The 20,909-nt window shown below is 37.4% G+C and overlaps 1 protein-coding gene across 5 annotated transcripts in view; it reads left to right on the forward strand.

Annotated features, from left to right (window-relative positions):
* LOC117420842 (poly [ADP-ribose] polymerase tankyrase-1) overlaps positions 1 to 20,909 on the forward strand; it is a 120,471-nt gene that overhangs the window by 55,279 nt on the left and 44,283 nt on the right. For all 5 annotated transcript variants that reach the window (XM_059024179.1, XM_034034528.3, XM_034034531.3 and 2 more), the window contains 2 exons: positions 15,030 to 15,066; positions 17,919 to 17,994. In XM_059024179.1, the coding sequence (XP_058880162.1) occupies positions 15,030 to 15,066; positions 17,919 to 17,994 (113 nt within the window). The remainder of the gene's footprint in view (positions 1 to 15,029; positions 15,067 to 17,918; positions 17,995 to 20,909) is intronic.

Raw genomic sequence — 20,909 nt, forward strand, 5'->3', positions numbered from 1 at the left:
ACTCATGAACTCTGTAGTTTTCTGTACTTGAATACTAATCAGTGAAGCACAATCTTTTTGCATTTTTTAGAAGTACACTGTACACTTCTCTTGTAATATTATTGTATGCCACCATAGTGTACTTGGTATTAGGACGGTTGCCATGAATTTTGCAATTGCAATAGTCGGGTGGGCTTTTTTCATTTAACTCGTTGTTAACATGTCCCTTGAAATTATTGCAGTTATAATAAAAAAAAGGTGCATAAATAAGTGTTTTTGGAAGCAGCATTAAATGATCTACTTGGGGAACATTTTTAACAAAAGCAATTTTGCTTTTTGGGGTTTTTACATTCCAAATGTCCTCACTGACATTGTCCCATGGTCTACTGGTGACATTTTTAAAACATACTTTATATTATTTTTTTTAAAACAAAACAAGTCTAAAGAGAATAAAGTAAGCTTACTGTGACATGTTTCTGTTTTAACCCTATTTTCATATTTACTATTTGCATTTTTATTGCTGTCCCTGATTTTGTTCACTAAAATATCCTCACCAACATCAGGCATTATTTTGATATAATCAGTGTTGTTTAAGTAAAGTTTTTCTTATTGGGGTGAAAGGTCATCTTGTCCTTGAGGAATAGCAGCATGTGCTGAGGTAAGACATCTCCTGCTTTTTATGAAATTGTCATGTATTACATGAAATCTCTGTTTAGAGACTTTTTATGCATCTTCATCAACATGAATAGAAATGAAGAGAAATAAGTTTTTTTTCTTTTCAAAATGCAATAAAAAGAATTGAAAAAATAAAAAAATTCCTGTCCTGACATTGCTGTCTTCAACATTATTACTTTAAAAAATTAGATGTTGGTGAAGACACTTAATTCGTTTAATAAATAAATACATTAAACAAACAAGCACAAATAAATAGATAATCTTCTCCTAAACCAGACATGGGGTCAAATACATATACATGCAAATGACTTCATGTTTTTGAAATTCCAAATTTGCAAATGTGATATGCATTTGCATTTGACCCCAAGTCTGTCCTAAACCAATAAAATTACTATTTTCTAGTTATCATGCCATCCAAGAGAACCAGTAAGTTAACAAATGCTGAAAGATGCAGAAGGTATAGAGAAAAAAGAAGAATGACAGGGAAAGACAAGGAATGTATTTAGAGAATGAAAGAGAAAGCAGCAGAAAGCATTATAGGGACATTAGCAAAATGACAGATAGGGAACGCAGGCAGGAACAAAAAAATGGAGATTACAGAAAAAACAGTACAGAAAACCTAAGGCAGCACTTCAGGAGACGTTACCACTCAGCCCACCAGTTTCTTCAGTAACTCCAGAAATGGCAGACAGAACAGGAGTTCGAACAGGAGTACTGAGGCTTACAGGAAGCACCAGAATCAGGGGATGCTGGGAAGAATGGGTATAACAAGCAATTAAAATACAAGTCCAAAAAGTGACTGGAAAAAGCAAAGGAAATAAAACAGCTGAAAGCACAGCTTTGCAACTTAAAAAGAGAAGTAGAAAATGGAGAGGTACTACAGAATTAAAAAAAAAAACTTCAATGCTCAATTCACCAGGTACAAAAACAAACACAATTTTGAAAGGCTGTGGTGTCAACAAGGAAGTGAAGAAACCATTACTCTTACACAATGTAGTTGTTGAAGAACAAAAAAGAATATCCAGATTCAGACTCTCTCTTCTGAAGAAGTACAAACTGATAAATTATGCACAAAAAACTTTCATAGAGATATAAGCACACTGACCAAAGAACAACCAAAGAAAAGACATAAAGTGAAAACAAGCTCACAAATCAAAAGGAAGATAGTCACCAACTTTTTGTCAAGAGATGACATCAGTAGAGTGTGTCCTGGAAAGAAAGACACTATAACATTTAGGAAAATTCAGAAGCGCAAGAGACACTTGTGTGCACCAATGAGAAAGCTCTACTTGAAGTTCACGCAAGAAAACAGAATGAGAACTATCATTTAGCCAGTTTTGGCAGTGCAAACCCTTCTGGACTGCAAGACAGAGATACCTGCAGGTGCATAAAACACGAAAACTTCCAATATAAAGTAAATACACTTTTTCAACACCAGGTTATCACAACAAATGACAGTGAGGAATTGGCCAAAACACTTATTTGTTCACCAGCAAATAAAGCTTGTATGTATAGACAATGCTCTGTCTGTGCAGTGAAAAATGAATTGTTGTGAATGTCTGTGATCCCACCAAGCAGGTCCAATGGAAGGCATAGACAGCAAAAAAAAGAAGAAAAATGAAAAGGGCAGCTTAAACTGTTAGTTTTACTTTTAAAATAACTGCTGGTGGCACTTTGGAGAAGCTTGTGGCAGAAGTGGACATGGATGAGCATAACATGTGTATGCATTTCTGTAACATAACCCACCAATTTACCATCCGTACAAACCTAAAACAAAACCTGAAAGCAGTTATATTTGTTGACTTCTCTGAGAATTACAAATGTAAAAATCATTCTCAAGTGCAATCGACCCATTTCGGAGCTTCTTGTAAATTGTGCACCTGCCATACAGTGGTGATTTATGTAGGCCAAGAAGATCAAACATTTGCCAAAAAGAGCATATGTACAGTGTCAGACAGCTTGAGACATGATGAAGCTGCAGTTTGGGCACATCTGATGCCAGCTCTTGTTTGGATGAACAGAGATTACCCTTCTGTCACAACTCTTCATTTTTGCAGTGATGGTCCACTAGTCAGTACCGAAACAAAGGACATTTCTATCTGATGAGCACCGTTGCTTTCCTCCAGGGTTTTAAAGCTGTCTGTTGGAACCGAGTGGTTGTAGAAGGGGAGGACTTTGAGAATGCAGAAATGCTGATCAAAAAATTACAAGATCGAACCAACATACTTCTAATGATGCTGATAGAGGAAGGAATTCAAACTCTTGATGAGCTGCTACTCAAGGAGAGTCTGAAGACAGTGAAAGGTACAATGCAGAGCCATCAGATTTTTAGTCAAGCAGGTGTAATACATCTGACCAGCTACAGGTTGAATGCATGCATTGTATTGGTAGCAGTAGGTTCTACTGGTCTTCAGCTACTATGGAATGCATGCACTACTTGCTGGATGACGCTTAAACCAGTTCAACAAAGTGGACAACATTTCATACTGAAGCAGAGCTAATGGCACAAGATCACCAAGTGAAGGATTACATACAGTACTTGTTGAACAAAGTTGGGATTCAAACACACACGTTTTACAATCCTCCATTGTTAGATACATTTAGGAGCATGATTTTAAGAAGGACAAGTAGATTTTTCTAGTTGGACAAGAATGTTTTTTTTGAATAGTACAGTTAAAATCCTACTTGGCTGTTTCTTCAGCAGCCAAAGGAGATGGTAATCAGTTAGTACAACATAACATTGGGAATGAGGAAGAATCACAATAAAAACGAGGGCAGTCATAATAATAAAAAACTGTATTACAGAAAAGTGAAATTTAAGGCCCACTAAACTATTAGGAGTGTTAAAATGCCTCTTAGTCGAGGGCATGAAGATTTTGCTCCCGCAGAACAAATTGCTGATCCTGGGAGAGCTGCTGATTTCCTTGCAGGTGCCATTCAACACACTGATAAAATGGAAATAAAGTGCTGCAGATGTATTCTTTTCCCCAGCTGATCCACTGTACGAAGATTTATACTTCTCTATTACAAGAGCTCTTATCTCACTTATTTTTTTGGTGGTTGGGGTGGTGTGGATGGAGGGTGGGTGGAGGGGTGGGGGGCTAATGTTTGGCAGTAGATTTGCTGCATCTGAGACTTGACTGAACGAACATTTATTGCTAAAGCCTGTTGTATAAAATCTTTAATTAAGACACTTGGAAAAACCTTTTTTTTTAGCCTTGCAGTGTTAAAGGGGTGAGGGGATGTGTTCATTGATGGTACAAGATGAATCAGTTTGTACAAGAGATTTTTATGTGTATTTTTTTTTTTTTCATTGGTTGCTTACAAATGGCATGGAGAGGAGTGTCTTGATACATTTATAAAACGCCTTTTAAGAGGTTGTTCAAAATAATTCCATAAATCAGTTGTCCACTTCCTTTCGTTTTGTATATCAAATATGCAGTTTTGAAAGAACCACGTGTTGTTGCAAACATGTATTTTCTTAATCATGATATTGGGAAGTAATTTGCTGGTGCTTCACTTGTGTAACTGGCTGAACGCATGTCAGACAATAAGCAAAACAGACGGTTGGTTAGTGGCAGGAATGGCGGCGATGAAGGGGTGGGAACAATTTCACTCTGACATAAAATGGCCATGGAAATGCAAGACTGTCTGTTAGCCAAGCTTTTAAAAGCAGCCAGGCAGAAGAAAAAGCTTTATATGATACTGTATATTAAATAGACTGCGACAGAAGCCATGCAGTATATCAAAGTAAGGATACCGTGAATTTAAAACTGCCAGTTTTTAGTATAATCAGTTATTTCAAGGTTTGCTACTGTAGCTGTCAGTGGGCAAATGACATTCTTAAAGCATATTATATTTTTACATAAAATATGGCAATTCCTGTTGGTGGCTCCCTTGCATTGCATTACTTGTCATTCCATGCTTGGATGTGTTTGAATTGGATGTGTGTTGACAAGCACATCTTAATCAGTCAAACATACATCATCCAGAATAACTTCACAATGGCACTGGTCAGATGACCACAGTACAAGCAAATACAGGTACTGTAACTGGCCTCTTAATTCCTATCAATTATGTTGCTGTCAACTGCCTCTGCACCTGATCACCTAACCGTGCAGTGTTTTTTAGTTATTAGTTTAATTTTAGTTTTATAGTTATCACAGTTAACTGAATACAATTGTAGTTATTAATTAGTTATTACAGTTAACAGAATGGTGATGACCTTGAAATCTATCGAGGTAAAAATAACATGGGTAATGCCAGGCTCTACACCTCTTCACAGTACACTCTTTAGGATAGCCAACCGCAAAAATGTATTGATCAAAGATTACCATTACTAGCCAAGTCTTGCTGTACAGCCCTCCACACACTTGAACACTAGTCAAATAGATTCTGTATGCTGGAAACAAGTAGTAAAAAGCAGGCTGTTTATTTCAGCTTGATTTTTACTTAATTTACAAAAGCTATATTTAGGTTTTTTCACATTAAACTAACTTGAGGAAAAATAATTAAACCATTTAGCTTGCAGTTGTAAATGTTCAAGTACAACCTCAATGCCTGATGAAAATAAGGCATATTGAAGGGTTAAATATATAAGCAACTTGCCTGAATCAATGGTACCCATGGGAGGAAAAAAATTAATAGAAAATAAAACATTTGCCTTTTCTGTACAATACAAAATCACAGGCTGGAGAAAACATACTGTAAGCCCATATTTATAAAGCATTTACCTTTTAATCCTTATTAGAAAACAACACAAAGAAGTTGGAGTGTCAGGTAGGTTTTTATTGTGCTAATTTACACTCCCTATAGGAAGTTAAAATGTTTATTTTTGATTTTGGTTGAAAATGCTTTATGAATATGGACAATATTGAAACAAAAACTCATTAAAATGTACATTTTCTATAGGCTCACTTTTCCATTCCATAATCAGGTAACAGCTTTGTCGCAAGATACATTTTCATTCCATACATCTAGTACAGCACTAGTTTTGTTTGATTAACTTTGATTAAAGAATTTACTTTTTTTTCCATTCAAGCAGAGAATGAGTGAAATCGACCCCTTTATGCTTAAAAAAAAACACTTTGTCATTGAGAAATGTCTTATTTAGCAAAACCCTTTTATCATATTCAACATGCAACAAAACCATGATTTCCAATATTCTAATTGAAATAACATTTGGTCACAGCGAAGCTATACATATAGATAAAGATCCTACACACATTTCAAAATGTTCTCAAATAAACTGCAGAAACCGCATCATATAAAAGTGTATTACACAGTCTTTTATAGCATAAATTTACGGGTAAAAATAATATGCACAGAACAAAACTAGAGTTAGTTGAACAGAACTAACTTGCACTTATTCGGAGTCCAAGGTCCGCCCCTCTCCTGCTTCAGCACAGCTGGACTCGGAGTCACTGGAAGGCAAGGCAGACAGGCCCGCTTCGTCCTGACCGACTTCAGCCGTCGTTCAGGGTATTGTGCACAATGTTCATTAATGTTTTCCTCTTGCGCCCCATTTTCAAACCAAACTAGTAACTGTCACCGTATACCTATAGAAAAAGCTTACCTACACCTTAACCCGATAATTTCAAGGTAGGCGGTTAGAATGACAGGCGCTGTAGCTGGAAAATGAAAGTGCACAGGGTGCAGGTCTTGACAGTCAATGATTGACAGTCATTTAAACAATTCTAGCGCTGCTTCAGTGAACGAGATCTGTCAGAACAGGATGAAATGACTGACAGTGAAACTACAGTGAATGGCTAGATGTCGTTGACTGACAGTGACATCTAGCCATTCAGAGCGGAACAGAGACAGCAAAAATAAAAAGTACACAAACTACAGATTTTTTTTGGTAAGAAAATAAAAAACAGCGAGTGGTTTTACAGACATTTTATCCTATATAAATTTATTTCAGGCAAACTCATTTATGGGGAATTCGACGTTTAACGAGCTTTACCAATTTACAATCAAAGTAGCAAGCCTAACTATAACAAAATAATTTGTATTTATTTTTTGTTACTATTTCATTATCGTTTTACATTCTATTTTAGTTATAGTTATTATTAACGGATATGATTTATATTCGTTGATAGACATTTTTGTTATTGTTACAGTTAACTAAAAAAACACTAACCAAGTGGTAGTCAAGCTTTCCAAAGGCTTTCAATTGTACCCCCGGCCCCATGTATGTATGGTGCATCTTTTAAAATGCTTGTTCAGATCTTCTTGTATCCATTGCACCTTTTAATTTTGTCTCCCTTTTTGAGGCAATATTTGCTGCATCTATAATTATTTACTTACCACAGCTGTTCTCCTAATGTAATATCTATTTATACCTCTACCCATCTGCTTTTCTTATACATTTGCAGTATATGCTTTTGTCTATGCATCCATCTATTCATCATTTATAGACTAATTCATCTGTTTGTATCCAATTTATCACTCGCTCTTCTGTACCTCTTTGCCACAGTACTTGCCTTAACCTACCATCTATACCCCAATTCATATACCAACTCATGATCATCATTCATTTGACTGCAAAGCAGTTGGACAATAAAAAGATGCTGAAGTATGTGGCATCTACATCTATAGTGTGTGTCTCTTTGCAGATAGCATCAAAACCAGACACTGAAAAACAACAAAGTAATAAATTAGTAACAAACAGAATAAACACCCAATTGATGTCTAATCCCAGTTGTTGAAACCCTGTACTTGTATGTGTGGAGCCCCTTGGCACAGCATAACGTAGACTGCTGGTATCCACAAACGTGCAAAATGCTATTTAGAATTCCCTTTCAAAATATCAATTCTGCTGCTTTGATTGAAATTCTATTTTCAGTCAGTGGCCCTACCTTACACCAGCATACCCAAACCCAATTCAAAAGTTCTCCCTGATTTTACACTCAGGCGCTCCCTCTTATTTGATTGCCAAAGGTGCCAAGATTTCCAGTCACCTGATCTTTTTATCTTAATTTCTCAGCATATTATAATATGTGAAATCTATTGGTGTTTTTTGGCTGGCAATTATAAATACACAGTTCAATAAAAAAAAAAAAAAAACCTTGCATTGCAGTCCCAGAGAGTAATATACCTTACTTGGAGATGATACAGTCTGCACTACAGCTCCCATTTGTGTGCTCCACCCCCCACCTCCTCATCAAAAGGAAAATAATTAATCACCCACAGCTATCTATTGTCATTGGCTTCTATTATCACCTGCTGAAATTGTCCAGTTTCATACATGGCTGATCTGCTGTTCAGGATAGGTTATGGGTTGTATACAGACCAAATCAGTGTGAGAGATGGCCTGTGCTTTCGATCAATACCTCAGATAAGGATAACGATTTAATGGGGATTTCAGCATTACAAGAAAATGAGGATAATGCTGTCCATATATCACCTTCATCAGAAATATTTGTTATCAGAGAATAGCACAATATGTAATAGAATATTAAATCTGATCTGTAATTTTGGTCAGTGCTTCGTATGCACAGCCCATCATAAAATCCATCCGGAGCCTTGCAATAAAATCATTATCAACCAAGGACTTTTTGCAAGTGGAAATTGTGAACTCTGGCAAACTAGTATCTATTCTACTTTATCAGAATTGATCAGAATTATGTTGTGGTACATCTCGTCTCATCTAGATCTACAGTATATTGTCTGTTTTTGAATAATTCCTGAGCTGATCTCAAACTGTGTACTTCTGTGTGTTTTGAGCTCCTGCATTATTTGATTTTGGGGCTATACGGTATTCAAGTGTCTGTCCATATGCCTGTCCAAAGGACATTCTTTTGGCACATAACTTAATGTATTGGCACTATGTCTGTATATTAAACTTGCATTTTTACTGTGCGTACTGAAAGATTGATGTAAGTGATGATTTCACTTTTTAATGACTGATATAGTAATTATTCTGCAGTGCGAATGCAAATCCAAGTCAAAAGATGTGTTGGGGCCATTACACGGGTTGCATGCTATATACTAGAGGTCTAAATTTAAAACACGATCCGAACGCGACCTGAGACCTTTTGAAATATTTGCATACCCGACCATCTTCACAAATATATTTTAAACATACAGCCTTCTGATTTCCAGCCGGCCACTGGCTAAATTGCCGTCTACTTCACCAGATGAGCCGCCTAAAAGTTATATTTAGAGTATTTTGCTGCAGAACGAAGGCTTCCACAGCGTAGCTCACACAGGGTAATGCTGCGTGCGCAACTAATTTACGTAGTGCTTCATTGACCCTCAACACCCCTACCACGTGACCATGATACCCCACGAACCTGAGGGTTAGGGTTAGATTATTGTTGTGTGTATTTAAAGTTACGGCCAATACCCCACGAACCTTAGTTTTAGGGTTAGGTTATTGTTATAAAATAAACTTTTGTTTTAGTACCTACATTTATCACCCTTATCATGTGGTCGGGCTGTAGCATATAATGATGACGTCTATTACGAGTTACGCACGCAGCACTACCTTGTGTGAGCTACCGTGTTAGAGCTACGCTGTGGGAGCCTTCGTTCTGCAACAATACCCCTCTCGCAATTTCCACAATTCATTACGTATGTAAGTCGAGCAAAACATTCCGGGCTTATGTTTCCATGGACACCGTGAATGGACCAATCGGCTTCGAGCTTAAATGAAGGCCCAACTGTACAATCATATACCTGAGTCAGTAACCGTACAGCAGAGTTATGACATTTAATTTTTTTATATAAAATTAATTTTATTATTCATTTTCCAGTGCTGCTGGGCAATGTCCAGCCTTCCTTACTTGCATCTATCATTGATTCGTTCTCAATACTTTAAACCCGCCCCAACTACTGAGTGACAGCACATTCCTACATTTCTATTGGAGACTCCGCTTGCAAGATTTTAAACAAGATTACAATCAGGATGGAGGCTTGTTAGCGGGATTTCAAGCTGTGTTACAGTTAAGATACGGAGGATTTAAAACAGAATTGTGGCGAAATGTACAAAAATGCCTACACACAAAAACCCCAGAAGAATGTGCCCGTGACCTTAGGGATTTCGTTGTGGAAGACAGCAATGGAAAGAAGGTGCAACTTAAGTGTGCTGTCAAGTTACTACTATACATATTTTGACAAAAAAAAAAACGCTCAAGTATTTTGGAAAATAACTGAAAACATTAATTTCATACAGTATATCAAAAACGAAAGCCCCCAAAAAAACTGATTTACATAAAACTCAAATAGCTAAAAATAAGCACCGAAAAATACAATCAATAAAACCCAAAAAACAGAAGCCCTAACTATAATATACAAACTACACCCCACCTGACCCGAACCCGACACTTCTTGTCGGGCTCGGGTCGGGTTGCAAGGCTGTACTATATACTATTTGTTCTGCTGTATGACTGGTGCAGCTACTGTAAGTTGCATTTTTGTCGGAAACATAAACAGGAATAAGATCTCCTAATATTGGGATATTCTGAGAAAAACCTTGTCCGTGTCTTGTTGTTTATGCAACTACAGTAACTGTTGTGTTATTACATCAGGTACTGCTGTTCTGGGGTTGGCAATACTCTGTAGTGTTTCCCAATGCCCTTACATTTTGTATAGAATTATTACTTTTCACTTCCACTGACTGTCTGTCTGGATCTGCTTCAGTGAGCATGGAACTCTCCCAGCACTCGACTTGGAGGAAGGGGTTTGTCATCATAAGCGCATCACATAAAACAGTTTTCGTGGCATGACAACTTCTCACAGTTGCTTTTCTTTTATTACTGGTAGTACAGTACTCTACTACTGCACCAGTTCCCATGTGATTATTAGCAGTATGGTCGGTCTTTCCAGCTTTTTCGATTTCTAGCTTGCATTGCCATATAACTGAACTCCAGGTAACTAGCCTGCATATGAAAAAGCTGTCTGGAAACAATGTATTCACACTGTGGCCCTACTAGGATTTGACATAAGAGTGATGCCGTTTTTATGTAGCGGTAGATGTTGATTTGCATCCTGTATTGCGTACCTTATTTTGACACTTTACACAACATGGTTCTAATGTAGTCTAGCTCAGTGCTGAAGACATGTTTTAAAATTAGGTTGTTTGCCTTTAAAAACTATAATATGAAAGCTTTGAGACCTATGTAATGTGTGCATGACACTCTCAGTACCACCAAGCCTTGATTAGCAATACAATGTGTTGCACATATGGTCTGATCTGCTGTACACTGGCCTACAGTACATGCAGCGTGACTGTAACATGATTCACGCAAGCTAACGTCACCACCACACTGCTTTCCTGCAGCTTTCACTCTGTCTTCATTCTGTCTTCACGCTACTCTTCTGCACATTTCACCCTACTCTCACGCTGCCTTCCCTCAACATTCTTATTGTTTATTTTATTTTATTAGGTACATGGCTGAAGCTGCTAGGCCCAACATAGCGACCCAGCTACAGAACTACGAGAAATATGCTAGAAACTAATAACAGTGATGATACCGTTTTGTACATTTTAGAGTGGCTTCAAAGTATTTTGATTAATTCAGAGGAAAGCGGAATTTATGCTAACGGCCCGTTGGTGGAAGTTTTATCTGAAGTCATTTCTGAGTTACATTGTGAGTTAACAGGTGTTGTAATCAGTTCAGTACCCCCTCAGAAACCTGTATCCCCTGGTGCATTGCGCATGCATAAAATGAGATCGTCCCACAGGCACAAAATTTTTCTTTTGCTCGTGTCTGAAGTAAAATACGAGTGAGGTGCACACGCAGCAGTTGTCGGCTGCATTTTGCAATCATTTACTAACTTTTTTGACACGACGGCTTGATTTCTTTGTGATGTGTATAATCAGTTATAGTTTGTTTTCATTAAAACGTCTTTGACATGCACAGCTAAAACAATCTTTAACTAATTAATGCTTAATGTATAAACTATGCGACCTACCTGTTTATAAACGATTGTGCCGATTTCAAGGTAGCCTGTTTTTTTATAAATTTTTTGGATTTCAAAACTTGAAAGTTGAAAGTAAATGATCACAAAAGTTTTCACGAATGTTGTTGCTCTGGGGCTTGTGCTGTTATGTCTGGAATAAACACGAGTCGTGTAAATTATATTAAAAATGCATAATGTATTACATATAACGTTATTGTTTACAGATACCGTATTTGTTTATATATTTATTTGATGTATAGTACACACACAAGTGGTATTGACTGAGAAACACAGGGCATACCAAATTAGACAGCTAACAATATTTTAGTCTATGGCGGTATTATTTGCTATCCCCTGTGCATTTTAGACAGTGCGGCTCCTAGAAATGTCAAACTTCCACAGTGTCTACGTGTGCCCCATTATCACACACAAAGGGTTTGATTGATATTGGGTGTATTTACAGTGAGATCAGAGGTGGCTAACTGAAACATACTATGAAATAAAACACAGACGAAAACCTAATAATAACTTTTATAACCTGTTGTGGTTTTCAACGTTTCAAATTCTGTATCATTTATACTCAAAGTCTGAGATCTACACTCAACGAAAATATAAGAGCTATTGCTGTTATAATACGCTTCACTGGGGATATGACATTATTAAAACACTGCTCTTTAGTTCAGTGTTAGTTTCCTTTTTTTTTTTCTCTGGCACTCATAATGTGCTGTCATAGGCAAACGTGAAACCCTGTTTTATTTCACAAATTATGCCTGCACGGCAATCATGATATAAAGCAGGTTCATCTGTGTTTAATTAAATTGAATTCATCAGGATTTTCATGCTGGGTAGATGTTTTAGAGTTAGTTTGGTTTAAAGTTTTTAGTTTTTGTAAGAATAAATTCATAAAAACAAAAATGGGACAGAACAGCAACACGATTTTGGGAATAGGCACAATCAACATTGCCAGATGAAAGGCGGTTGAGGGTGGAACAGCATTGTTTTCAATGCATTTAAGAAGTGGTCTGTGGATTTTGTTATAGTGGGAGAACAGATCAATTATTACACCTGTAAAAAAAAAAATGTGTTTGCACTGCTGTGGAATTTTGCATGTATTTTTGAAACAGCAGCTACAATACCAGCCTTTTACGTCAGTAGGGTTATTCAAAATACAATTGGCCTCAATTAGTAGTACTGTAAGCATGCACATTTTAACTACATTGATTTTTATTTAGACAAACTAGGATTTTATTGTGCCATGTATAGGTAGTTAAAGGATTTATGGTGCGATGTGTTCTGTGTGAAGTAGTTTTGCAATTTTTGTTTTTTAAATGTATCGGTGAACAGCCCTTTTTTTATCTGTGAAAATAACGAAAATTATTTATTTTGCAACATGCATTTATTATGCTAAACTTTCAAGATACATTTCTTTCTGTAATATTAAACCAATGAGGTTGAGTTTATTGACTTTGAACTGGAGCATGTATGTGCGAGGTATGCATTGGTTTTTAAAAAGAGGAAGAGAAAAAAATCACTGCTGAAGTGACACTCTGTAAAGAGCAGTGCTGTACAAGTATTTAGCTCGCAGCGGCAGTGCTCCACAGCGCCCCCTTCAATGCCAGACGACACTCGATCTCAACACGTCCTTCATTCAAGCTTCACGCACCATTCCTGCAATGTCCACGCAGCGCTCACAATGTATTAATGCAGGAATCCTGCGTGAATCGTGTTAGTCATGCTGCATGTACTGTACATGATCTGTTCCTCTGATTTTGTATTTCAGAGCACATGCTTGCTTTGTCCATTGATGTGACAGCCTGATAAACCTACACAATTTTCCTCTGTTGCAAAAGTGCCTTTTAAAAATGATTTCAGATAATACTAATTGACTGAGCTTTGTGGGGGGGTACTTGTAGTAGATGGAAGGTGGTTCACACTTTTGAGGTGCTCACGTAATGGGAAATCAGACTTGCACTAATTAATATTGACTTGATGGATATTCTCAATGAACACAATGTTTAGTAAAGTTTTAATGAAAGTATGAAAAAGGCATGTTGATACCTAATATAATTGTCTGCAGATCTTTTGTGTCATTTTTTTCATTGACTCGGTAATCTGTATGTATACTGGATGTACCTGCCTACCATATATCTGTCTCATCTATGATTATCAGCCATGTTAACATTCATAATGAAAGTATCTGTCATTATTTACCTGTTGTACAGTATGTACTCTATTTAGCACTGCTGTAGTATATCTGCCTTACTGCTACGGTAGATATCGATCAGTCTGTCTAGTTTATAGGTGTCATAACATTCACCGCTGCAGCACTTGGCTGAGCTCATGCCTAAAATGGTTGCTAAATTGCGGTGACTTTTTAGTTTCTGGGCGATGGAGACCAAGCAGTGTATTTTGAAGTGACTTAATGTTTGTTGGCAAAAGCAGATCCTTTTTTTTTTTTTATTTCTTTTTTTTTTTTATTCCCATTTCTTTTTTTATGTTGCATGCATACGCAATTTTATTTATTTATTTCTTTTTTCGACAATGAGAAATATCAGAGGAGATCTAAAAATAGGGAAAATATAATAAAGTATAAAGGTATTGTAAGGGCAAAATAGGCTATGTCAATCACCTTTCTGTCAGTTTTGATCAATACAGTAAATCATCTTTCATCATCTCGGGTATTTGGAAGTCTACCTACACAACAGAATCCTTTTGTCTGAATTATACAGAAGGGAAGTCCATCCCTTGTGTTACTGTAGCAGAGCCAATTAAGTATACATACTCATTTCTACAGAAGCCCTTTCCTTAAAGCAGCCTGCCAAAAGGTAACAAAGCAGCAGTTAAACAGCACTGTTTTTGTTTGGGATTTTGGTTTCATTGTCTCCCGTGCCATACTAAATTGGTTAACGGAAGGGCTGTGTCTCCCTTGCATGTGCACACTCTTTTTCAGGATGTGCACATGTCAGGGTTGAACGCATTTATCCCTGAATTTGTTTTGGTTCACAACAACTCAGGCTGGATTGAAAAGGAGGAGGGAGAACTAGAGAATGAGGGGGGGGGGAGGGGATGAGGAGGTGGGGGAGGTAGTCTGTTATCAAGGCAACCTTTCCTCTGTGCAAAAATGGGGGATAGCATTGATTGGTTGTCGGAGGAAAGCCATTTCATTTGAGGATTGGACAAGAATCTGCATCAATTTGCTGCCCGTCTCCAAGACACTGGTGATGATGCCACCACAAGCAGCCTAACGTCACAGCTCTGTCACCCAGCGGGGTGTGGGATAGCTCTCTTCCAGTTTACATTTGTGTTTTTTTTTATACAGACAGGGAGAGATCCTTGTGTGTGTGTGTGTTTGTGAGTGAATATTAGTGTACGGAACATAGACTGTCTTGCTTGTTATTCATCTCTGGTTGTGGCTGTTTCTCTCCCTTTAGCCGGCACTGACACAATGATTTTTTGCAATCACTTAGGTGAATACAAGAAGGACGAACTCCTGGAAGCAGCGAGGTGAGTATACCCTTTCTCTTTCTCTTGATTGTTAGAAAGAAGCAGACACTGCTGTTGTGATCTAGGGGATTATTTTGAATGCTGTATGTTTCTTAAATTTATTTTTTAGATTTGAATAGAATGCCTGTTTTAGTGGTGTGTTTGTGTTTTTTTTAAATGTCTTTTTAATGTTAGTGTTAATCACACACTGCTATGTTGCGCTGAACGGAAGGTTGAGTTTAACTACACATCTTGCTCAAAGCCACCAGAGACGACATGTGCATTCAGGCAGGCTGCTATCTTCATTTTATTTTTGGTTGTAAATAATTTAGTGCCAGAATATCCCCCTGCCTTTTTAATTGACCAGGTGAGTCCTTTTATTTCCAACACACTCCCCTGGGAGGTGGTGGTCAAGGCAATAAGGCACAGGGAGTTTACGAAGAACCTCACAACATTCAGAGTTGCCTTTCTGACAAGCAACACAGCACAGCTTTTCAATCTGAATGCCTGCACAACTTTATTAAGAAAGGCTTAGAAAAAATGTAATTGTTGTCTAAAAACTCTTATATTCAGAGGGGTTGGGGTTGGATGATGAAACTGTGCATACTCACCTGGAAAAAGAATACATACTGTATACAGGCTGCTGGTTTGTGCATTTAGTCCTGTTAAATATTGTATTTTTTATATTAATGTAATAAATATTGCTTTTGGAAAGGGCGGGGAAGTGTTAATATCAATAACAAGTAAACTAAATTTGTCACCACTGAATTTAGCTGATCAATTTACAGTAGAGGTGCCAGATGCGTTTCTATTTCAAATAAAAATGAAATCTCTGTCTTGGTCTAGCCTATGAAAAGTTTTTACAAATTGTTATGTGTTTTATGAAATGTGTGCACAGTGTCATTTGCAGGGTGTCTTGTTAGTAGGCCAACACAGACAACACAACATTGATTTAAAACCATCATGGCAAGACATATCCAAAAACAGAGCATTATGTGTCATCAAAGCAACTTTTTTTCCCCCAGACAGTCTGCTCTGTTATGTCACTTAATATACACAGGTGTCTATCGAATGCATTGTGTCTTGTATAGAACGGGGGGAGGGGGTTCTGCAGAGTATACAGTGTAAGGTAATAGGAAATAAAAATAAACTTGAAATTTAAACACAAACAAAACAGTTTCTTTGCTTTGCATTTTAATCAGATATCATGGTAAAAGCATCAGAAATGTGCCATTCACATATAAATAAACGATTGTTTTTTTATAAGGGTAATCACAACTGCACATAGAGGAAGATAACTTTTTGTAGTTGCTGTCTGGAAGCTTTTAAAAAGTACCACATAATAAAACAAACAACTGTGATACAGATAACGCAGTAATATATGCAGTCTTAGCATACAGTAATTCAGTTATTCTGCTTTTTGGTAAAACTAAATAAATAAAAACTATAGAAATAGTGGTGCCATAATTTAACTCCTTGCTTGATTTAATTATTAATTGAGGTTATTATAAGTCTTGATTCCATTCATGTATTATGAGAGAAGTACATTAAAAAGACTAACAATCCATCAGTCTCCTTAAAATAAATATACATCTGCTGCCAAGAAGCCTGGCCTTGGCATCTCACAAAGAATGGAGAGAGAGAGAGGCTGGGTGCAAATGTTTGCCAAGGCACAATAGACAGCGTGCACATACTTGTGCATCACGGGCACAGAATGTTCTGACAGTTTCGTTTAGTCTTTGTTGGGTAACAGAGGAAGCATTTATGGCTTCAGGTAGGCTTCTGTACCTAATAGTACTGCAGGGTCTTGCCAATTCAAAGATTTTATACTTTGGCACCTGGACATTTCACGGGTTGTATGCCATCAGATCATACAATCTTGTGAGTGTACAGTTGCACCAAAAAATATTCAGATTGGCTTTTAATATCCATAGTTGTATTATAGTTGTGTTTACAGTAATTGTGTAATGGATCAGTTTTCTCTCTTAAGGTGTACAGAAGCATTCTGCATTGTGTTGTGTCCCTTTTATAGTAGGCCACAATTGCATTCTGACATTGTACTTCTTAAATTGTATAACATTTCCTGATTTTTTCATTGTGCCAGTTTACTTATCAATATACTTTGACACCACATTTGTTAACATTCACATTTTACAGGAAAACCCAAGTAAGAAATGTGTGTTGTGCAAGAGCACTCAGTCAGTGATGTGATTAAAAAGTAATGAAGCACCAGTATCACAACATTTATGTAGTGATCAATACCATAGAGTATGGTAGTATATGAGGCTCAAAGTGTTTCACTTGGTTGCATTACACCCGATACACTGCCATTTTTTTTTTCATTTTGTTTTTTTTTGTCCCAAACAAACTTTGTTACAGGATTACATTTAAAAAGGTACACCCAATACTGTAGGTGGGAGCATGTGAAAAACCTGGTTTGTGTTTAACACATATGCATTGTCCATGCTGTGTCTGCATTATAATTTTGTTGGTGATATCTGAAGATAAGTGTAGAAGGTTGAGATTTTTATTTTATTTTATTTTATAAATGGATACACGTTTGATTTCCCATGCTACTGTAGCACAACTTGAGACGCAGCTTCTTATAGTGGGGATTTTCATTCTCCCTGGATTTTTATAGGTCAAGTGATTTGTCCAAGGTCACACTGTGCTGGGATTTGCACCCAACATCTTATTTTGCTTCAACTATTCGTAGCCAATATATAATGTATGCCATGATGGTACAACCTGATAAATGCTTATTCCGTTTTAAAATAGTCTAACCACCTCCCCTCAGAGAGTTAGCGTTTCAAGATTGTAATGCAATTTACATTGTGTTTGCTCTCCTTTTATTAAATGCTATTTTGCTGCAGGAGCGGTAACGAAGAGAAGCTCATGGCCTTGCTGACTCCATTAAACGTGAATTGCCATGCGAGCGATGGAAGAAAGGTAAGACAGTGGTGTGATGTCAGCTTTGAATTAGAGATAGAATGGAGCTGCTGCCACACGACTGAAAACTGTTCACGTTTATGTTGGCCTGCCTGCTGTTGCTTCAATAGTAATGCCCAATTTTACATAATAAATCCACCTAGGCATTGTTTAATGAACATAGTTTCAAATATTACCTATTGGAAGGTTGGCACACATTCTGGCAATGTTGTCCCTTTGTACAAATGGACATTTCTACATGCTCAAACTATTACCAACAATGAATCTATCTGGTTGCTTGTTTCGGAAAACAATGCAGTGCAGTTGAAGTGTATCCTCCTGTATTGAGATTCGCAAAGTCGCCCCTGTATTGAGTTGCTGGTAAAAATGCAAAGAGCTGTTCCTTTCACTTTGAAAACCACAGCTGAGCATCGCATTTGTGACAAGCTGTATCAGTGTATCTGCTAGTACAGGACTTGAGCATTTAAGGCTCAAGTGTTTGTACAAAAGAGCTGTAATGTCTGCTTTAAAAAGAATGGTTCACTGGTGGAGCATTGTGTGTTACTTGATAAAAGGGGATAAGATGCATTTAAGAATCCAAAGAATATTCTACCATGCTAGAACTTATGACAAAATACAAACATTCCGAATAAAACCCATCTTACAGTATAGGAATCGGTTAACCCTTGAACACCATAAACCATTTGGTGTTCAAACATATTCATCAATCAAAAACCAGAGGGACTGCAGACCCCCAATACAATGTAATATATTATGCAAAGGTAGAGCCTTTAAAATCTTCCATTACAGGTACCCCTCAATGGGCTTTCTCCAAAGTTCCTGCAATATGCATTGCTACAGACCTGTAGTAAATGTATTTGAATTCTCCAATTCTTCTCAACCCATATAGATGTAGATGATCAATCCATCATATTCCTTCACGCTTGTGTAGCTGTAATGAATACATGTACTTCCTCATTACAAACGTGTGAGTTTTTTTTTATTTAAGTCAAATGTATTGTGATGAGTAGTTCACAAATTAATTAAACTAATTTCAATGCTTGTTTCAAGATGAAAATTCTAAACTTCAAAACTATTTTTTTAAATGTTGTTTTTTTTTTGTTGTTTGTTTTAAATACAACTTCAGTCACTCAGCCGCTCCAATCTTTTATGACATAGGAGGCTGTGTGGTCTGGTGGTTAAAGAAAAGGGCTTGTAACCAGTAGGTGCCAGGTTCAAATCCCGGCTCACTCACTGACTCGCTGTGTGACCTTGAGCAAGCCATAGTCTCTGTAAGTCGCCTTGGATAAAGGTGTCTGCTAAATAAACTAATAATAATAATAATACTAGTTTTCACCCTGGAAAGCCAAGTCTGTGCCAAACCAAATCCGTAAGAAGCAAGGGTGGCAGATGGAAGTTAGGGCTTGTTTTGTTTTGTCCTGTTTGCTAGGGCGAGAATACATCGACTGAGCAATTCCTGACAGACAAGTTACTCACTGCTGAACTATTATTAGTTTATTGATTTAAGTGTTTTCAGCAGCTTAGGTGCCATGTTTGAACCCAGATAAATCTATGGATTTAGCAAAACCCGCTTAATGTCAGGCTCCCTGTGTTATCACCAGATTTAAATGTCCGGGCTAGTGTAATGGGAGTCAATGGAAATAACTCATGATAATATCACTTCGGTTATTTTCAGCTTCTGCTTTTTATCAGTCAGATTTGTCAGTCGTGCAAGTAATTTTCACCCTACAGTATCATTTCAGACTCTGCATGTATATTGACATACCAAACACTACATGAAATAATTGTAGGAGAATTAATGGAGAAAAACAGAGTTCTTGCTGACCCATTTTCTTTGCTTTGGGAATGACCGGAGAGTAAAGGCCCTACATGTAAATAAGTCCACTGTGAAGGATTTTTGTACATTACTTTTTTCATACATTTCTTACTTTACAAATAAAGAAATGTGAAGATTGGACATTTTACATTTCAGTACAGTAGTTGCTATTACAGTCTTTGTTTTGATTTTTTGTCAAGTTACTGTTTTAAATAAAAATAATAATTTCAGAAATAAGCAGGACAGTTAAGTAGAGTGTACTAAATAAAATGAAACCACTGTATTAACAGGATACAGTACATTGTTTTTTAGTACTGTATGTTCAGTTTGTTGCAAGTCTACATGTGGGGCTGGTGTTCTGAAACTTGCACGTGGTGGACCTGCCCAGCTAATTTTATCAGAACAATGCCGAATGCTGGGCGGTGGTTTAATAGCTCAGCAAGCCTCAGGAAGTGCCAACGCTCTCTGGAGTGGAAAAGCTGGGCAGTGGAAACCCTTGGGGAAGGAAATGCCCTCAAAAGGCGGATGAGTGAAGCATTAGGCTAGCCAATGGTGTCCACTGTGGAAGGATCTGGGAACCCACCACATATGTCCCGCAAAACCATCATGAGTTGTCACATTCGAATGTTTAATGCTATGGCATACAGAGGTGAGGCCCCCAGGCCAAAGGATGTCCCTAGAACTACTGGGGAAGAGGGAGTTGAGTGTCTGAGTGCACCCACATGTAGTGATGCTAGCGGATCAAAGCCACTCTGTGGAAGTCTGACGGCTGAGGAAGGAGGGAGAAAAGACACCATGAACCTTGGTAAGGACATGCAGATAGCCACTTGGAATGTCTGAAGTATGTAGATTGGAAAACTGCAAGCAATTGTACATCATCAGGGTCGCAGAACACCGATGGGCAGGAAGAGGGCACCTTTAGAATGGAGGGAAGATGATCTACTCAGGAAACGAGGATTCGAAAAAAAAAAAACTGAGTCGCACTGATGCTGTCAAAAAGAACGGCCAACACACTTCTAGGTTACAACCCGATCAACGATGAAATTCTAACAATCACTCTCTTGCAAATCAGTCTGCGTAACCATCATACAAGTGAATG

Source organism: Acipenser ruthenus, chromosome 1 (genome assembly GCF_902713425.1).
Source record: "Acipenser ruthenus chromosome 1, fAciRut3.2 maternal haplotype, whole genome shotgun sequence".
NCBI lineage: Eukaryota > Metazoa > Chordata > Actinopteri > Acipenseriformes > Acipenseridae > Acipenser > Acipenser ruthenus.